The following is a 19367-nucleotide window of genomic DNA, read 5'->3' as shown; positions in this document are numbered from 1 at the left end:
CCATTGATAGGGAGATAATTGAGAAAATTATACAAATATGGTATTCGTGGAAATGAGATGAAGTAGTTTAAAAGTTATTTAACTGACAGAACTCAAAATGTTAAGATTGATGATATTACCTCCAGTACCCAAAAAGTGTCTATTGGTGTACCCCAGGGAGCGGAACTTGGAGTTTTATTATTTTTGTTGTATATTAATGATTTTGGAAGATGTTTAACACGTTCAAAAGTATGTTTATTTGCCGATGATACTCGTATTTATACATGTGGTCGCAACTTAGAGTTTTGTGAGGAGAATATACAGCTTGAAATGAATGGTACAAACAATTGGTTGTGCAAGAACAAATTAAAAATAAATATCAACAAAACCAAGTGCATGTGTATAAATAGCTTAGAGTCAAATGTAACCCTTTCCTTAAATGGTGAAACAATTGAAGAGTAATCACAGTCAAATATTTAGGAGTGTTCATTGACAGTAAACTTAAATTTGATTTTCATTTAAATAAACTTTGTAACAAAATTTAAAAAAAATAGGTTTCTTGACCAGAATAAGAAAAAATATTTCTCAAAATTGTGCTTTGACAGTTTACAATACTATTATATTTCCTCATTTCAATTACTGTGCATCGATATTATATATGAGTAGCGTTGGAAATCAAAATAAAATTTTGCAAAATAAAGCAATGAGAGTAATTTTAAAATGTGATAGAATGATACCAATTAATCAAATGTTGCTATCTCTGAAATGGCTAAATGTTGATCAGCGTCTTAAATTCAATATACTTGTCATGATTTTAAAAATCAAAAATAATATATATCCAGTATATTTACAGAGAAATGTGGAGTACATAACCAACAGTAGATACTTGTTGAGAAATCTTGGTGACTTCCGACTTCCGCTGTACAGAAGCGCTCAGACCCAAAACAACCTACTATATAAAGGTCTTCAACTTTTCAATATGCTTCCTAGTAATGTGAAAATAATATCTTTATTGAATGTATTTAAATCAAAAATAACTTAATTTAAAGACTGAATTTTCAATTAGAATTAAGAGTTTTTTAAACTAATAAATAAATTACAATTACAATTATACAACGTTTTTTTCAGGACAAAATTGGCTACCAATAAAAAAAAGCCATTCATCACATCAACAACTTAATCAATCGAAGCTCAAATGTCTCCTTATTCAATAGACAAAAGTCAAATTACCAATAAAAACATTCATGAGTAAGAGTATTTAAAAAAAAATATATACTCAAGGTCGAGTGGCACTATAATAATATAAAACGCAGAGAAGCAGAAAGATCGCCTTTTGCGTTAAGAAGCACCCTGTGTGCAAAATAAGCCACATTTCAAGCTACCTTACCTGCTCTGGAGGTAAACCGTCCAGAGGTAAACCAGCGCACAGTGGGGAAAATGCGGACAAAACCTATTTTTCTGAAAGTAGGATTTTTTTATACAAAAGGTGTTTCTTATAGTTAATTGGTTTTAGAATCAGAAAATGAAAACCATTTTTCCAAAAAAAAAAAAATTGTAGACCAGTATGATAAAATATTAGTATTCCTTAAATGATCAGTATATTGTGAAAATTGAAATTTTTAAACAATTTTTTCTGCTAACATGATTGAAATAAATAGAAAAATAATACCGTATGTTATTTTTTGAAAAATAAATTGAATAAGGTATTTTTTGACGAAGAAACACTCTATTTCAGTGAGTTTTTCGTTCGCATAAGGTTTTAACTGCTTCCTCTGTTTGCAAACTATTTTCAATAGATAGTGTAGGGTCTCAGCAACATTTTCCAGTAAAAGTCTCATCCGGATACGTCCGGATGCGGTTTTTAGAGCAATTTTATGTTAGGATGTCATATAAAAGAAAAAAACAATGAATTAATAATTTAGATTATGGAATTTTATATTTATGCCTTTTAACCAGTTCTGACGGTCTTATATGGTAAAAAGACGCTTTTGTAAAAAAAAACCTTAATTAACCAGCACTCAGTTAACAGATTTATATCAACAAGTTTCGTAGAAATTACTCTAATTTTCTGAAATTGAAAGTGAAAGTGTCTCGTAATAGGGTTTTTTGGTAGGTACTAACAATATGATAAAGATGGTCGGAAAAAATAAGACAATGTGGTAAACAGAGTTTTATATTTATACACATCCCTTTTTATTTAGCTTACAATTATTTTGCATTTGAACTCTTTCTCTTTACCTATCCTCAAAGCTATCTATATATGGACCAGAATACGAACTAATTTTTGGTTTATAAAAAAATGTCGAATTCAAACCGTTATTTTTATCATACGCTATTAGCTTTCGTTTATTTTGGTTATTTCCAAGAGTTTGCAGTTTCTTTGTTAGACAATGTCAATAAGTATTTTCCAATTTTTCTCTAAACGATTTGGTATATGGGTTTTAGTTTCCTATTTATTTTCGCTGTCAGTGGGGTATGGTATTGTATGATAAGTTGCATTGCACTGAATTTCAGTTTCTCAAAGATTCAGAATTTCAGCTTCTGCATGATCTTTGTTTTTTCTAACTTTTCCCGGAGTTTCTTCCGAAAAGGAAAATTGAAGAGCTGGTAAATTATGGGTTAAGATTGGTCGAATACTTTTCCAAATTCGTTTTTCATTTTCTCCTTGAAAAAGTTTTAATGGTACCAGGAATTTAAGAAATAAATGTTCATCAGAAATACCTTCCATTAAAACTTCATAGTTTTGCTCACATCAAATTAAGTTTATTTGAACTAATTTGAATTTAATTTATTTAAGACAAGATAGCTTATTAAGATTAAATGAATTTGTTTTTATTTTATTTACTTGAATTATTTGTTTTATTTTGTATTTATTACTTAAATTTATTTTATAATAAATCAAACACCAACTATCTATATCATTATAATTGCAATCTGTTATCCTTGGAATTGCAAACAAAATAAACCTACACATTTGTTTTACACAGAACTTTCAAGCATACTACAACTAAATGTTTAGTAATTTACAATGCTTTTAAAATGCTTTTTTCGCTATTTATTATTTTATCCGTAATATACATACGTTAAATATGGTAAACAAATATTTGTTTTCATATAAGTTCTCCGAAAAAAGCTATTTTCTGTTGTAGTGGGGGTGGAAATGAGCGGAATTTTTTTGTTCAGATTTGTCTTGCTATTCGCTATCATTCCTGAAAATTTCATCAAAATCGGTTCATAACTTTAAATTTTATAGAGTTTTGTCCGCTCTCCCATACATGGCGCCCCACTGTGCGGCGGGTACACTGTCCAGTGGTAAACTGGCAGAGGTAAACCGGCGGACGTAAATAGTCGCATACCCTAAAAAACGTTATCCACAGCAACCAGGTCAACTATTCTACATAAAACTATTCTATATAAAAATATGCTATATAAAACTACGTGCTTCTAATCCGGTCGTGAACCTTAAAAAAAAGGTGACAGTATCGAAAAACGCTGAACAGATCGTTTTAAAAAACTATTGTTAGCAGTCACTGATAGCATTCACAAAATCCCGTTTTTGTTATCTATATTTATTATTCACTTAAAAAGACTATTTTTTTATCCCAAAGATCTTAAACAGTGCGAACTTACCTTCGGATCATAATTTATCGATAAGGTAGTTCGTAAACAAAAAAACATCGCATGTTTTCATTTTTGCGCAACTGTCATAAATATTGCGGTACCGGCGGCTGTCAGTCGGTATTTTATTTTAAAAAAGTAAACAAAAAATTAACTTGCACTTTTTTTGCATGCAAATCTATTTTGGCGCGACGTGAAAAGGACGACGCCGACGCCACTTCCCAAAAATCGCAACTTTTGAAGTTTAAAATAATTGATTTTTAATTAAACCTTTAAAAAGTGTTGTTTAAACTGTCTGTCTACTCGGTGTGGTGTGTCAGTGCTATGAGATTTCAAAAATCATCCTTATTTTGAACTGATCAAATTGTGTAAAACTTTAAAACAGCTTTAACAATCATGTCCAAACGACCCAGTGTTGGAGGCACTCCAAAAGGTAATACCTTATTTAATTATTTCAACAAATCCCCAGCAACGTCTGCAAAGAAAATTCCAAAAACTGAAGAATCACCCCGTGAGTCTTCAAAGAAAATTCCAAAAACTGAAGAATCACCCCGTGAGTCTTCAAAGAAATCATCAAAAACTGAGGATTCACCACAAAAGTCTTCAAAGAAAATACCAAAACCTGAAGAATCATCCCAAAATGGCACTAAAATCAAAACAGAAGAAGACTCAACCGAAACTAAACCAAGTAAGTTCTCATATTTTCCATGTTGTCATATAATTTCAATGCGAAGTTGTTTTCCTTTAAAAAGTTAAACGCCAATTGGAAGTCGACTTCAGTGATTCAGATCAAGAGGAAATAGTTGTACAGAAGAAAAAACGTTCCAAAGTTTCACGTATTGTATCTGATGACGAAGAAGACGACAACCATAATGATTCGAGTCACAAAAATGGCCACAAAACCATTGAACCCAAAGAGGAGATGGATGTCGATGATGAGAAACCCACGGTTTTAATGGAAAAGCTAAAGAATCTTCAAGATGAACCGTCTAGAAAAACAAAGAAAGACCAAGTAAAACTCGACGAGATTGTCAACACCGGTTCAACACTCGATGAACCTGTTGTCTGGCTTCACAACAAGTTGGAATTCCTTAAGCCAGATAAAATCAAAGACAAGAAAGGTCGACGTCCAGATCATCCAGATTATAATCCTGGAACACTATTTGTTCCTGAGAGTTTTCTTAATTCTCAAACACCGGTAAATTTCCTTTGATTACAACAATAAGAAAATTCCAAAATACTTTTTAAACATTCAATTTAAAGGGAATGAGACAATGGTGGGTTCTTAAGCAAGACAACTACGATTGTGTGTTGTTCTTCAAAGTTGGTAAATTCTATGAATTCTATCACATGGATGCTGATGTCACTATAAATGAACTGGGATTCAGCTACATGAGAGGAGAATTCGCTCATTCTGGAGCTCCCGAAGGAACATACGATAAAATGGCTACAACTTTAATAGAACGAGGTTACAAGGTGAGTCTTGAACTGAATTCATTTGTAAGTATCCTAATAACTTGCCTTCAAAGGTGGCTCGAATCGAACAAACAGAAACCCCAGACATGATGACCGAGAGATGTAAGAAGCAAGGTAAAACTACTAAATTCGATAAAGTTGTGAAGAGAGAAATCTGTCAGATCTCGAACAGAGGAACTCAGATCTACGGGTCACATTACTGCCAAATAACTCCCAATTATCAGCCAAACTATATGCTCTCTGTTGTTGAAAAGGTTTGCAAATTCTTTTGTTTCATTTTTAAATTTTTCAAAACCCTTGTATACAATTTTTGAACAGAATGAAGGTCCTACAAGTAAATATGGAATCTGTTTCACTGATACCTCAATTGGAGACTTTTATATGGGTGAATTCGAAGATGACAAAAGTTGCTCTCGTTTCCTAACTCTAGTGTCTCATCATTTTCCTGTTTTGGTAAATTTCTTTTATTGCTTTTATCTTTGACTAAATTTTTAATAAAATTCGTATGTGTTTTAAGATTGTTTCTGAAAAGCAAACACTCTCATCCCGCACCCAACAAATCTATAGAACTGTACTCAGTGGTGTTCTCAAAGAATACCTTCCATCTGGCAGTCAGTCGTGGACTGCTGAAAAAACTCTTAAGCATTTAGGTGAAACGTTGTATACGAAGTCTGGAAAAGATTGGCCAATCTTGATCAAATCAATGCAAGATGAGGGCGACCATCTGGGTCTTACTCCTAACGAATACTATAAGCTGGCATTAAAAGCACTGGGAGGCTGTATCAACTATCTCAAACGATGTCATCTCGAAGAGAAGATCATGCCAATGGCGCGATATCACTTATATGTTCCACCAGACATGATCAACAAATCCATTGAAAATGCCAAAGCACCAAAGTCCAATGCCAAACAAAGCCAAATGAAGAACCACATGGTACTTGATTCCATAACGTTGTCCAATCTTAGAATCACCGGAGAAGAACACTCACTCTGTAGCACTCTTGATCAGTGTTGTACGAAGTTTGGGAAACGTCTTCTCCACAATTGGGTCTGCTCGCCCAGTTGTAACATCGAAATCATTCGTGAACGACAAAATGCCATATCTGACTTGATGTCTACCGATGAAGTTCTCAAGGAAGCCAGAGCTCTCCTTGCTACACTGCCTGATTTTGAGAGATATTTAGCACAAATGCATATGTTTGGAAATAAGTTAGTGGCTGAGAAACATCCCGATGGACGAGCTATTTTCTTTGATGAGAAAATCTATAACAAGAAAAAGATTCAGGTTAGTTGGGATTTTGTGGTTTTTATTTCAAAATCTTTTGAATTTTTTTTTTTTTGGGTGTTCTTCTTTTGTTTTTTAGAATTTCATCAATATTTTAAAAGGATTTGAGGCTGTACAACAAATTCCAGAGATGTTCAAAAACTGTGAGTCAAGTTTGATTAAGCGTTTATCACAAATGGAACCCGATGGATGTTTTCCCGATTTAAAGAAAGTTTTGAAGTTTTTCAAAGTAAGTGTTGTTATATCTTTTCTTTCTTATAAAATATTGCATCTCCAAGAAAACAAAATATATAAGATTCCGTAAAATGTTATTCAAAACAACACAAAAATGTAATGGTTTACGGTGCACGACTTCGGATATGCACGTGTATTGTTAGGTCCCTTAACAGACCACGTGCGGCCCAAGAATTAGCGGAGGCCCTAGACTGCTATAAAGCAGACATCACAGCCATTCAGGAAATACGATGGGATGGGCCGGGCAAAAAGAGGATGAAAAACTGCGATATTTACTATGGTGACTGCTACCACGAAAACCAACAGCGCTTATTTGGATGCGGTTTTGTCATTGGAGCCAGACTTAGGCAAGAAGTCTTGAGCTATAGGTGCATCAATGAGCGCCTCATGAACATACGCATCAAGGCTAATCCGGCAACATTAGCCTGATATGCGTGCACGCCCCCACAGAAGAGAAAGACGACAACACCAAAGATATGTTTTTCGAGCCCTTAGACAAAACATGTAAGCAGTGTCCTAGCTACGATATTAAAATTGTCCTGGGTGATTTTAATGCCAAGCTAGGAAGGGAAGACATCTTTGGTGGAATAATCGGGAAGAACAGCCTGCAAGACAACCCTTCCGACAACGGATTCAGGCTCATAGATTTAGTTGCGCGGCTTAACGTCATGGTAGCCAGTACGCGTTTTCCACACCTCAACATCCACAAAGGAACTTGGACTTCTCCAGATCAATCTACCGTCAGCCAGATTGACCATATTGCGATCGACGCCAGACACGCTTTCAGCATCATGGATGTCCGAATTTTCCGAGGATCTAACGTCGACTCGGACCACTACCTCGTTGTAGCCAAGGCAGCACTTCGGGTTTCCAGACCCAAGGCAAAACAGGGGGGTGCTAGGAAAAGGTACAACGGTGAACGGCTACAATCGCAAGAGATCGCCAAATCCTTTTTCGACCGAGTTACAAGTAACCTCTCTCAAAGTTATCTGCCGCCAACACAATGTAATTGAAATCAGTGAAGCCGCCTCTGATGTGCTGGGTTTCAAGCAGCCACCAACAAGGAACCCCTGGTTTGATGAGGAAGGTTGGCAGGCAAATGCAGCCAAACAACAGGCACGCAAGGTGGCGATGCGTAAAAGGACGAGAGCTGCTCATGATCTCTATGAGCAGAAAAGGCGAGAGGAACACCGACTTCTCAGAAGGAAAAAGAGAGGGCTGAAAAGCGTGCGGTCGAAGATGTTGAGAGGTTTAAAAGCAGGAATGTAGTTCGAAAGTTTTATCAACAGATGAAACGAAATTCTCAGGTACATAAACCTAGAACCGAAGGCTGCAAAGACAAAAGTGGAAACATCATAGTGGAACCGCAGTCAATGCTGAGAATATGTTAGGTCCACTTCTGCAGACTGTATAACGACGACGACGAACCGAATTCCGCTGTCAGACAGGATGATGATCCATTCAACATAGACGACGAAAGCCAACAATCCCGTCCTCCCGACTTAGACGAAGTAAAGAAGTTGGTTAGGAGATAAGTTGGTTAGGAGCATGCACCAACTTATCTGTAAGATATGGTCGGAAGAAAACATGCCCGATGAATGGAACCTCAGTATTGTTTGCCCGATCCTGAAAAAAGGAGACCCTCTTAACTGCACCAACTATAGAGGAATAAGTCTACTTAACATCGCCTATAAAATCTTCTCTGCCGTAATATGTGAATGTCTAGAGCCCATCGTCAACAACGTGATAGGTCCTTACCATTGTGGTTTTAGACCAGGAAAGTCCACAGTCAATCAAATATTCACATTACGGCTGATCCTGGAAAAAACCCAAGAACACTCAATCGACACGCACCATCTTTTAATCGATTTCAAGGCCGCATATGACAGCATATACAGGGACGAGCTGCATAGAGCCATGTCTAGTTTCGCATCCATGGAGAATTCACGCTGCTCCATAAAGGTTGGAAACAACTTAACAGAACCTTTCGATGTCAAAAAAGGTTTTAGACAAGGTGATGCGCTGTCATGTGATTTTTTTAACATCGTGCTTGAAAGAATAGTGCAGAGCTCACACGTCAACACTAGAGGCACTATCTTTCCAAAGTCTGTCCAATTACTGGCATATGCTGATGACATTGACTTAATCGGAGATGCGTGATGTCAATGGGGCTTTTGTGAGTATTGAAGCAGAGGTGGCAAAAATGGGTTTAACGGTTAATGAGGGCAAAACAAAGTACATGCTGTCTTCAAAAAAGAACAAACAACACCGACGTCTTGGTCAAAACGTCACCATCGACAGACGTAACTTTGAGGTAGTCAAGGACTTCGTCTACCTCGGCTCCGTTGTAAACGCAAAAAACAACACCAGCCCTGAGATCAAACGCGGAATAACTCTTGCTAACCGCTGTTTCTTTGGACTAAGAAAGCAATTGAGTGGTAAAGTCCTCTCTCGAGGGACCAAAGTGTCGCTATATAAGACCCTCATCATCCCCGTTCTGCTATATTGTGCAGAAGCATGGACTATGACAAAAGCGGATGAAAGCACCTTGAGTCGGTTCGAAAGAAAGTTCTTCGTGTGATCTACGGTCCCGTATGCATCGAAGGGGAGTGGAGGAGAAAATGGAACGACGAGATGTACGGGCTGTACAGCGACGTAGACTTAGCTTGAAGGGTAAGAGTCCAACTACTAAGATGGCTGGGTCTCGTAGAGCGGATGGAAACCAATGCTCCGGCCCGGAAAGTCTTCGGATCCACACCCACAGGACAGCGTAGTAGAGGAAGACCGCGGATCAGGTGGCGCGCACAAGTGGAAAGTGACCTCACCCAACTTGGAGCGCGAAGGCCCTAGTTCACACAGGGCTGTAGCGCCATCTTCAGTAAGTAAGAAAGGCGTTCTTGCTATTGCAAAACACTTTTATATAAATATTGTGAAGCAAGTAAACTGTCCCATTTTCATGCTAAAAATTAAAACCTTGTATAACAATATTCTTGTGTTGATTTTCGCTAATGTGAAACGAACCACTGTATTTCTTCTAGAAAGCGTTTGACCACGAAGAGGCTCTCAAGACAGGTGTCATAGCTCCCGAGAAGAATGTCGATGCCGAGTTCGATAATATCGAATCAAGAATCGATGAAATCAATAAGAAACTACAAGAATACCTCGTAAAACAGGAAAAGTACTTTGGCTGTCGTTTAAGTTATTTTGGAAGCGACAAGAAACGTTTCCAACTCGAAGTTCCCGAAAGTCATGCCAGAAAAGCCGGTAAAGATTATTTCCTGGAAGGACAGAAAAAAGGCACAAAACCGTGTCGTCGATTCCATACCGATGAAACAAAGGTACAAATAATCAACCTTTAAATCAAAAACATTCCTTATTCAAAAAACGTGTTTTAGAGCTTCCTTAAACAAATGCAACAAGCTGAAGATGATAGAAACAACGTTCTCCGTGATTTATCGCGAAGAGTCTTTGAGAAATTTTCAAATCACTACGACTTGTGGAAACAATGTCTCGACAACGTGTCCACTTTAGATGTCCTATGCTCCCTTGCCGAATATGCTCGATGCCAGAATTTTATATGTGTTCCGGAATTAGTGGAAGATGCTGATACGCCATTCATTGAAATCGATGAAGGTTATCATCCTTGTGTGGCGAGCGAGTCTTATATTCCAAATGGTATTGTATTAGGAGCATCTGGAAATGCTCCATTGTCTCTGCTAACTGGGCCAAATATGGGAGGTAAGAGTACGTTGATGAGACAAATCGGGCTTCTTGTGGTTATGGCACAGATTGTAAGTTAAATTTTTGTAAACTAATTTTCCTACATAAACAAATTTGAATGTGTTTTTTTTTTAAAGGGATGTCACGTTCCCGCTCAAAGTTGTAAACTATCGCTGGTTGATAGAATATTCACTCGATTGGGTGCTCAAGATGACATTCTTTCTGGTCATAGTACATTCCTGGTGGAGCTTAATGAGACTTCATTAATTCTTAAGCATGCTACAGTTAACAGTTTGGTTCTTCTTGATGAATTAGGCCGTGGAACTGCAACTTATGATGGTACCGCCATTGCAGCTTCAGTCGTTAACTTTTTGGCGAATCTTAAGTGTAGGACACTCTTCTCTACACATTATCACAATTTGATTGACTTCTTCCATCAAGACGATCGTGTTGTCTTGGGCCATATGGTGAGAAAAAGAAAGGTCTTTTTTTACCATCATTGATTTTAACTGACTTCTTTGTATATTTAAAGGCATGCATGGTAGAAAATGAAGATACCGAAGATCCAACTCAAGAAACTGTTGTTTTCTTATACAAATACACATCAGGAGCATGTCCAAAATCGTATGGTTTCAATGCTGCTAAATTGGCGGGAATGTCACATTCGATTATAAAAAGAGCTTTTGAGGTATGAACTTGCTCAATAATTTATTTATTTTTAAAATATTTATTAAATCAATAATTTCAGCTTTCTAAAAAAGTTGAAGCAATTGCTTTGAGGAGAAAAATTGCTTCAAAAGTTATGGCAGGAGCAGATACCTCATCTATTAAGAATCTAATTGTCCAATTGAATACTTGTAAAGTCCATTAAGTCACTACTTTGTAACTTCCTATTTAATTATTTTCCTATTGTGTAACCAGTGTTTTTTTTATGTTGTTATGAAATAAATTATTTTTTTGTTTCTATGTAAAGATGGTTTCTTTATAGCCATGAACAAGTTCTTCATTAATTAATAGTTATATTGTTTTTGTTTACATCAAATCCGGAAATACTAATGGCAAGCAGACATTTGGACACAAACAATTTTTGCGGTAAAAGTGAAAATGTTTCCTTTTTCAGTAAAGTTAGGTTTAAATATTTTTGGTTTAGGAGTGGAGTTGACAAATCCAGGTATACTGGGTTAGGTTAGGTCAAAAGGGCTGTCCAAGATGGAAACGGACACACTTAGGCCAGTTTAATGGCAAATTGTGATACCACATGAATCTTGAGGATTCCTCCTGAGCTCAATAGAACCAGTTTGAGTCCCTTACGAAACGTGTGAGGATGATTATGCTGATATGATTTAAATCGTTTTCGAGCCAGAGCAGGGCATGTACAGAGAAGATGAAGAATTGTTTCCTCCTCTTCCTCGTCGATACAGCTTCTGCAAAAGTCATTTGAGAATACGTCTAGCCCGTCTAGCCCGTCTAGCCGCGTGGCGTGCTCTCCTATTAGAAAGTGTACAGTTATGATACCTATTATGGAGCTAATATGCGATTTGCTTAGAGATAGCAAGCACCTTGAACGTTTTTAATCTAGTGTTGGCCAGATGTTTTTTGTGACATGACACGTGGTGATGTTAACCTGCTTCATAGCGTCTTGCATTAGCAATTGTTTAAACCATTCCCTTCATTGAGTTCATCTGCCTTAAAGTTTCCTGGAATGTCTCTATGGCCCGGCACCTAGCGAAGGAGAATATTAAACTGTTGTGCAATCTCCATTAGATATGATCGACTGTAATAGGGTTTGTAGAGACAAGAGTCAAGAGATTTGATAGCGGCCTTATTATCTGAGAAAATACGGATTTCAGGTGTTGATATCAGTTTTTTTTTAAGCCAGGACAAGAATTCTTTTATCGCCAAAAGTTTCGCCTGGAATACGCTACAAGGATTGGGAAGATGGAATGGGAGACTTAATTTCAGTCGCTAGAGTACACACCTCCCCCTAAACACTTCATTTGTTTTTGATCGATCTGGGTAAAATTGGACTGACTCGTCTTCTAGGAATACCCTATCCTCCCAGAAAGATCTCGAGGGCATAGAAATTTGGACGTTTCTGTCGAATTTCATACGGTGAATGGTACTTAAGAATTACAGAATGGTCAATGTCGTAGTTAATATACTGCGATGAAGGTTTGAGGCGTATAGCAAAGTTACAGCTATTTGTTTGGTGAGTATATTAGGTAGATTGAGTAGATTAAGGTGTCCAGTGCGTCGTAGATGGGATTGTGCGAAGCTTTGAGTTAATTATTTTGCTAGTCAGCATGAAATTAATTGACTCCCCAAGCGAATTAACTCTTTACTCAGAGATGTTAGTGCAGATGTGTCCACGTTGTCAAAAGTGCCTTCGAAGTCAAGAAAAGCAACTATAGTGAACTCTCTATGATGAAGGAAGTATTCAATGGTGCGTAAGAGTGTCTGTACCCCCGTTTCCACCAAAACCGGTTTGCCTTTACAAAAGGTATGTTTAGACATACATAGCCAGAAGTCTGTATCAATACTCGCTTACTATCAATACTACTACGTGACAGTCTGGTAGGATCTTCTAGGCGGAAATCTATGCAACAGAAAAATCGGCTGAATACCAAATATTGCAAATCATGTCAATATTGCTGGAAAGTTCAACAAAGTCTCACTTTATTGGGTACCGGGGAAGGTTCATTGAATACAGGGCAATGAAGTAGCAGTTTTCTAAGCAAATGAGGCAGCCTTAACAGGAAAAGAGTCCTGTTGCAGCGTAAAAGAAAATTGATCAAAAGCTGTGTGAAATTACAACAGGAGGCCAAAACGTCGAAGCTTTAAAATAAACTCCGCAGACTGCGACGACGGGCTAAACTACTACTTGGGAACTACATTAATAAGCTATTTGCAGCCAATCTAAGTAATCTAAGGTTAATAACTGCTTCCTGCAAGCTGAATAGAAATCTCAATATCAGTCCTATCGGTGGGTTTAGTAATGAAAAAGGTGAGACACTGGACAGTAGTACCCGTGTCATGATGGTTAGTGCGTTGGACTCAGTCGTTATTTGACTTCCAGCGAGTGAAGAAGTGTACATTAATCTTTTTTCAATTTGCAATTTAAATTTAAAAGTGTTGAGCATTTGCTAAGTTGGCATTGTGCCGCAGTTTTTATTAACTAATCGGTAGCCTAGTGGAGGTGGCGTTCAACTCCAACCCTTCTTCCGAGCATCAGCAAAGTTTTCGAAAAGATCATTAATAGGGCTCTGACTAAGTGGGCTGCGGACAACAAAATAATTCCGGATAAACACTTCGGGTTCAAGGCGGGTCATGACACAATTCATGCTGCGTCTAAACTCGTTTCTGATATCCAATGGAATAAATCAAAACAACAATACACAGGTGCTGTTCTGGTTGATTTGGAAAAGGCCTTTGACACCGTATGGTTAGAGCGTCTTTACCTAAAACTAAGCAGGCTTGGCATTAGCAAGCCATTGTTGTACATACTTTATGATATGCTTAACGGTAGAAAGTTTGTTGTCAAAAGTGGCAATGTAACTTCTACCACAACATTCTCAATTAAAAATGGTCTTCAACAGGGAGCGGTGAATTCGCCGATTCTCTTCAGCATTTACATCTGCGTACAGAACGGCCCGAAAGGTTGAGGTTATTAGAATTCTCTTGCAACTGAAAATAAATGTCTAGAAGTCGGAGACAATTCTGTTCCGGACTCCGTTGGCTAGGGCCACGAGGGATACGTGTAAGAATTGGCGCAAGATGGTCCTAGTTGATCTTCCGGCCAGCCATTGGCGAGCAAAAGTGAAGTGAAGTACCTTGGTATCTGGTTAGATCAGTATTTATATTTTGACAGACATATAAATGCTGCTCTGACCAGGGCCAGAGGAGCCTTCGCTCTGACAAAACTGCTGTTTTTTAGCAGTCGGCTTGACCCCAGAGTGAAGGTAATTTGCAACATGGCCCTCATACGACCAATGATTGTTTATGGTTGCCCTGTGTGGTTCAACGTTGCCCCTTCCAAGATGGAGAAGTTTCGGGTGTCCGAGCGGCAGTGTTTACGACGCTGTACCGGCTTATATCGAACAGCCGAATCTTCTTATGTGCATTACTATTCCAACGAGGTCCTATACAACGGGGCTCGAATCAACAGAATTGACAATTTCGTGATAAAACTCGTTCGAGGTCACATTGCAAGAGCTATGTCTTCGACCAACAATTTAATTTTGGGGCGTTCTATCCGAACGACGAGTATTTTGAAAGTGGACGCTTGAGCGGCTTCATTTCACCAGAGGCATTCCTCTTTTTAGACAAATGCGGTCTGATACAAGATAGATTGGCAGTTCCGCTAATCTACCACGTCAGACGAAGAACCGTGGATAGACGAGTTCCGTACAATCGGGACATCATGGCACAAGGCGGAGCAGAGCTCCTTCGGTTCAGTAGGGCTGTGTCCGAACGGGACCAAACTGATAGGGTGAAGCAGGAGTTTTGGTGGCTTCAATCGGCACTTGATAGTGGGTAGTCGGATGGTGTTTTAAGCCTTGGCTTGTTTCATAGTTTAAGGGTTTAGTTCTAAGTAGAATAGGCATGGTGGCACACCAAAATAATTAAAAATAATAATACAAAAATGAAAAACAACAAATGTTAGATTTGCTGCTGCGGTTGTTCTAGTTTTAAGTAGTTAATAGGTAGAATAGGTCGTTTAAGTTAGCTTTAAGTTTTATTTAAGGACCTTATTTTAAGAAGTTTTAAGTTAAATAGAAAAGGATATTGGTATTAGATTTGTTTCGAATTTTCTGATAAATACAAAAATAAATAAAATTTAATTGAAGTACAATAGATCTTAAGTCCGAAAGGCATTAGTATTAAGTGTTATAGTTTAACTTAGAGTGCCCGTATGGGACCATTAAGTTAGTTGTAAGTTATGGATAATTAGGCTAGTTTTATGATTTTTTTTTTCTAGCTTTAAGATTGAAGTAATGAAATTGAATTTAAAAAAAAGTGCGTTGGACTGTCGTGCGAGAGAAATTAGGATTCCATCCCTGCCTATGCCATTTAAAGTTTTTTCTTTCACGGGTATTGCCTCTTGCGAGGAATGGACACATTCTCCAAGTGTAATTCATGTCATGAAAAGAGCTTTTTCAAATTCGGTTCGCTTTCGGCTTTAAACCTCCACCCCTGAAAACATTACCCAACACAGGAATGGTTAAGAGATGTAATTCACTGGGCCCTAGATCTCAACGGACTGTTTCGCCAACTAATTTATTTATCTAATAATCTCCCGCAAATTTTAATTAAAACAATTTTTTTTCCTGGATAACGTTATTTGTTTTCGCCATTGATTATTATTTATTTAATTTCTAATGTTACAAATGTAGTCGATTCTTTCACCAGCGCTTCTTCTTTTGCTGCCAAATCTGCAGCTTCGTTTCCAGGAAACTGGTTTCCAGGAAAAAAAAATTGTTAAACCAATTTTTTGTTTTCAGTTGAAAGTCTGACATTTACATTTCCTCTTATGGTTTACTTAATCGTCGAACTACGCAAGCAATTGGTAAAATTGTGAGGAATTTCGAAGAGACTAGATTTGTTACAGATATTTTAAGGCCTGTGCATCTTCGTTTATCTCGTACCACTGAAAATATCGTTGTTGTAAATGGATATGTTGCCGAAGACCCGAATGTATCGATTCCTCGTTATTCTCAGGAACTAGGACTGTCTAAGGGCACATTATGGCGTATTTTGCATTTGGATCTACACGATATAAAGCCAACTCATACAACAACTGAAGCCAGCTGACCATTCACAACGCCGTAGATACGTCAAATGGGTGCTTAAACAACAGGCGGTGGACGGCGATTTTTCGAACAAAATTTTCTTTAGCGACTAAGCATATTTCTCACTCAGTGAGTATGTTAATAAACAAATTGTCGTATTTGGGGTTCCGAGAATGCTCAATTAATTGAAGAGAGGCCATTACATCCAAAAAAAATTACTGTTTGGTGGGCTCTTTGGCCCGGAGGATTGATTGGACCTCACTTCTTCGAAAACGACGCATGATGGAACGACTGTTAATTCGGAGCGTTATGCTCATAATATGATAAGTGACTTTTTTTTGACTGCTATTGAAGAATACGACTTGGAGAATATGTACCATCTGCCACACAATTCGAGAGAATATGGCTTTATTGCAAGAGACTTTTCCTGGACGGGTAATTTCTCGCCATGGCGATATCAACTGTCCATCAAGATTATGGTAGTTGGCTGACACCATTTTGAAGAAGATGTCAAGAGGTTTTGTAGGAGTTCCGAGAGAACTTGGGGGTGCTTCCCAGATACAGATATTGCAACGTCGTCAGCAAAGGTAATCAACCTGAAACCCTCTGCTTCCAATGATGTAAGTATGTAGGTCGTTTACTACCATGTTCCATAAATGAGGCGAAAGGACCCCACCTTGGGGGGTGCCTCGATTCACCGATCTGGTGGTAGTAAAACTTCTCATGTTAGAAGTTATTGTCCTGGGGTGGAATCCGCTAAGGTGATTTTTGATTGTCACCTTTGTGATCATAAAAAGTGATCAAACTAATTTTTGCGTCTGTGTAAGGTGATCACCAAATTTTGTTAAGAATTTGGTATCACTTTAAAAGAAATTCACTGACGTTTGTTACAATTTCAGTGGTCGTATTCAAAAACCGATCTGAAGCTATCCCGATTATTATGTAATTATAAGTTTTGATGTACCAAGTAGCCACGATGATGTTCTGCCTGCACAATAGTCAGCATTTAACTTTTCTCGTTGAGCACTCTGTCTCCATACAAAGCTGTCGTGAGCACTCTTGCCATATTTTGCATTTATTGCCAGAATTCTCGTTGCAGATCTAGGCAACAAAAATTAATGAATCAAAAAATTGGCTTACGATCATAGCGTTTACACTATGCCTTCCTTTTCTATTGAAATATACATATGCTCATTTTCCGAAGGGCGGGTATCATAATATGACTCCCATCAATGCAGCCGATTAATAGAAAACAAATAATAAAATAAAAATCAAGTAACAAAATTAGTTTATTTTTACTAAGAAACAAAATCCTACCTTCAGGAATTTGATATTTTTCGTAGGAGAACATTTTTGTTGCTTCTGAAGCCCATTAATTAAATTTAATTGTAAGTGGGTACAATTTCACAGTATGGGTACAGTACTTTGGCCCATTGGAGCTGACCTGTCAGCGCCAACTTGCCTTTGGTAGCCACCAGCTTCAAGAAAATTTAAAGTCACGGCTAATCGAAGAATAGGGGGAATGTGTGCTGACCGCATATATAGCACATATGCGCACTTACTTTGGAGTTGGAAGATCAAGAATGTTTATTTTATTGCGGAGGCTAATCCTCAAGAGTCGGACATTTCTATTATGATTAATATTTTCATTTTCAGCATTTTCAGAATGTAAAATCAAAGGCACAAAAACATTCATATTGTCTTGAAATTTCAGCAACTTAAAATAAAATTCAATTTCCAATGAAAAAGACAACTAAAGAGCTGTCACCAGAAAAAGTCACCAAATCGTGATTGTCACCGGTGACTATCACCTTACACAGACCAAATTTGTTGATTGTGACTGTCACCTATCACAAATAACCTTACCCGATCCCACCCCTGCTTTTGAGCATGAGAGTTATAAGATCTATGAGTGATTTATCTAATTTCAGATTATTCATTGCTGTTGTGATCGTCTGGTAACTGAATAAAATGAAGACTACTTTTGCCTTTCTCCAGGCTTTGGGAATATATCTCAACATTAAACAGCTTGTCAGAATGATTTCCAATAGTGGAATGATCATGTCTGAGCATTTTTCTAGTTCGGCCAGAGTGATTCCGTCTGGTCCTGTAGATTTATATGGATCAAAGCTGTCTATGGCCCATTTTAGCTTTGCCCGCGTTATTAGATCAACTAAATCGCTTGTAAAAGCTTGAGACTCTGATGTTAAGTAGTTGAGTATTTTAGATCTACCTGGAAAGTGGGTTTCTAATAACAGATTAAGAGATTCTTCATCTGTGATAGTCCACGTGGCTGCTTCTGTCTTTAAAGCACTGGGTATTGTGTGACTTTTTGAGAGAATTTTCCTGAGTCTTGAGGCTTCTGAAGTATTTTCTATTTTACCACAAAAGTTTCTCCAAGAAGACCTCTTACTCTTTTTTAATTCTTTTTTAAATTGCTTTGGAGCTTGTTTGTATAAGTCCCAGTCAAAAGGAGATCTAGTGGACTTAGATCTATTGAAGAGTTTGCGACAGCTCTTTCTGAATGGTTCTAATTCTTTACGCCACCAATGAGGTTTCTTTTTTCCCTTTAAAATGGTTACAGGGCATGAAGTTCTCATTGATTCATTAAAGGCTTCGGTGAGATGATTCACCGAAAGGTCTAGTTCATCTTTACTGGAGGAGCTTTTAAGAAGGTTGCGATCAAGCAGTTGTGCTAGTACCTCCCTATATTGCTCCCAGTTTGTATTACGGTGATTGAAAACCCGTAGATGTATTTGTAATCTTTGAGCTCAAACTGAATGTATCTGTGGTCAGAAAAGGAATTCTCTTTTGAGACATGCCTGTTTGAAATCAGATTGTGGATTGAGTCAGAGGTAAGTATAATATCAAGTACCTCTTTCCTATTCTTTATTACAAAAGTGTAACCAACATCTTACTCATAGTTTCGTTTAACTTAACACTGAATGCCTTTGATGATTCATTTAAACTATTGACATCTATATTTGTTAGCTCATGATTTATCAGTTCAAGTCGAATGATAATGTTTTAATAATTTGTTTAGTGCATCTTTTATTAACAGGATTCGTTTCAATATTTATTTATAACGTTTCGTGATCACTGATTTTGAATTCCTTTATTACTTTGGCTTTTATATTTGTATAGTTTGTTATCACGTAATCTATTAATGTAGACGAACTTTCAGTTATTCTTGTAGGTTTTGTCACTATTTGTTTAAAAGATATATCAGAAATCCTTTCACTTATTCGTCTTTTAAAAGTACTGTT

General features: G+C 37.4%; 1 protein-coding gene across 1 annotated transcript; it reads left to right on the top strand.

Annotated features, from left to right (window-relative positions):
- Window positions 1–3812: 3812 nt before the first annotated feature.
- On the top strand, window positions 3813–11284 carry LOC129942139 (probable DNA mismatch repair protein Msh6). Its single transcript, XM_056050947.1, has 12 exons — window positions 3813–4285; window positions 4350–4795; window positions 4861–5073; window positions 5127–5327; window positions 5392–5526; window positions 5591–6358; window positions 6438–6587; window positions 9631–9930; window positions 9988–10383; window positions 10450–10779; window positions 10845–11000; window positions 11061–11284. Exons 1-12 carry the CDS (start codon window positions 3994–3996, stop codon window positions 11181–11183), a joined length of 3510 nt encoding a protein of 1169 aa, XP_055906922.1. The 5' UTR covers window positions 3813–3993; the 3' UTR covers window positions 11184–11284.
- Window positions 11285–19367: the final 8083 nt, after the last annotated feature.

Source organism: Eupeodes corollae, chromosome 1, assembly GCF_945859685.1.
Source record: "Eupeodes corollae chromosome 1, idEupCoro1.1, whole genome shotgun sequence".
Lineage (NCBI taxonomy): Eukaryota > Metazoa > Arthropoda > Insecta > Diptera > Syrphidae > Eupeodes > Eupeodes corollae.
The sequence above is the reverse complement of the archived record's forward strand: the minus strand, read 5'-3'. Positions and strand labels throughout refer to the sequence as shown.

Excerpts from the sequence above, each read along its gene's own strand:
- LOC129942139 (XM_056050947.1), top strand. The coding sequence starts at position 3,994 with ATGTCCAAACGACCCAGTGTTGGAGGCACTCCAAAAGGTAATACCTTA. Across the intron at positions 5,328-5,391 it reads TGCTCTCTGTTGTTGAAAAG|AATGAAGGTCCTACAAGTAA; the intron begins GTTTGCAAATTC and ends ATTTTTGAACAG. Across the intron at positions 9,931-9,987 it reads TCCATACCGATGAAACAAAG|AGCTTCCTTAAACAAATGCA; the intron begins GTACAAATAATC and ends AACGTGTTTTAG.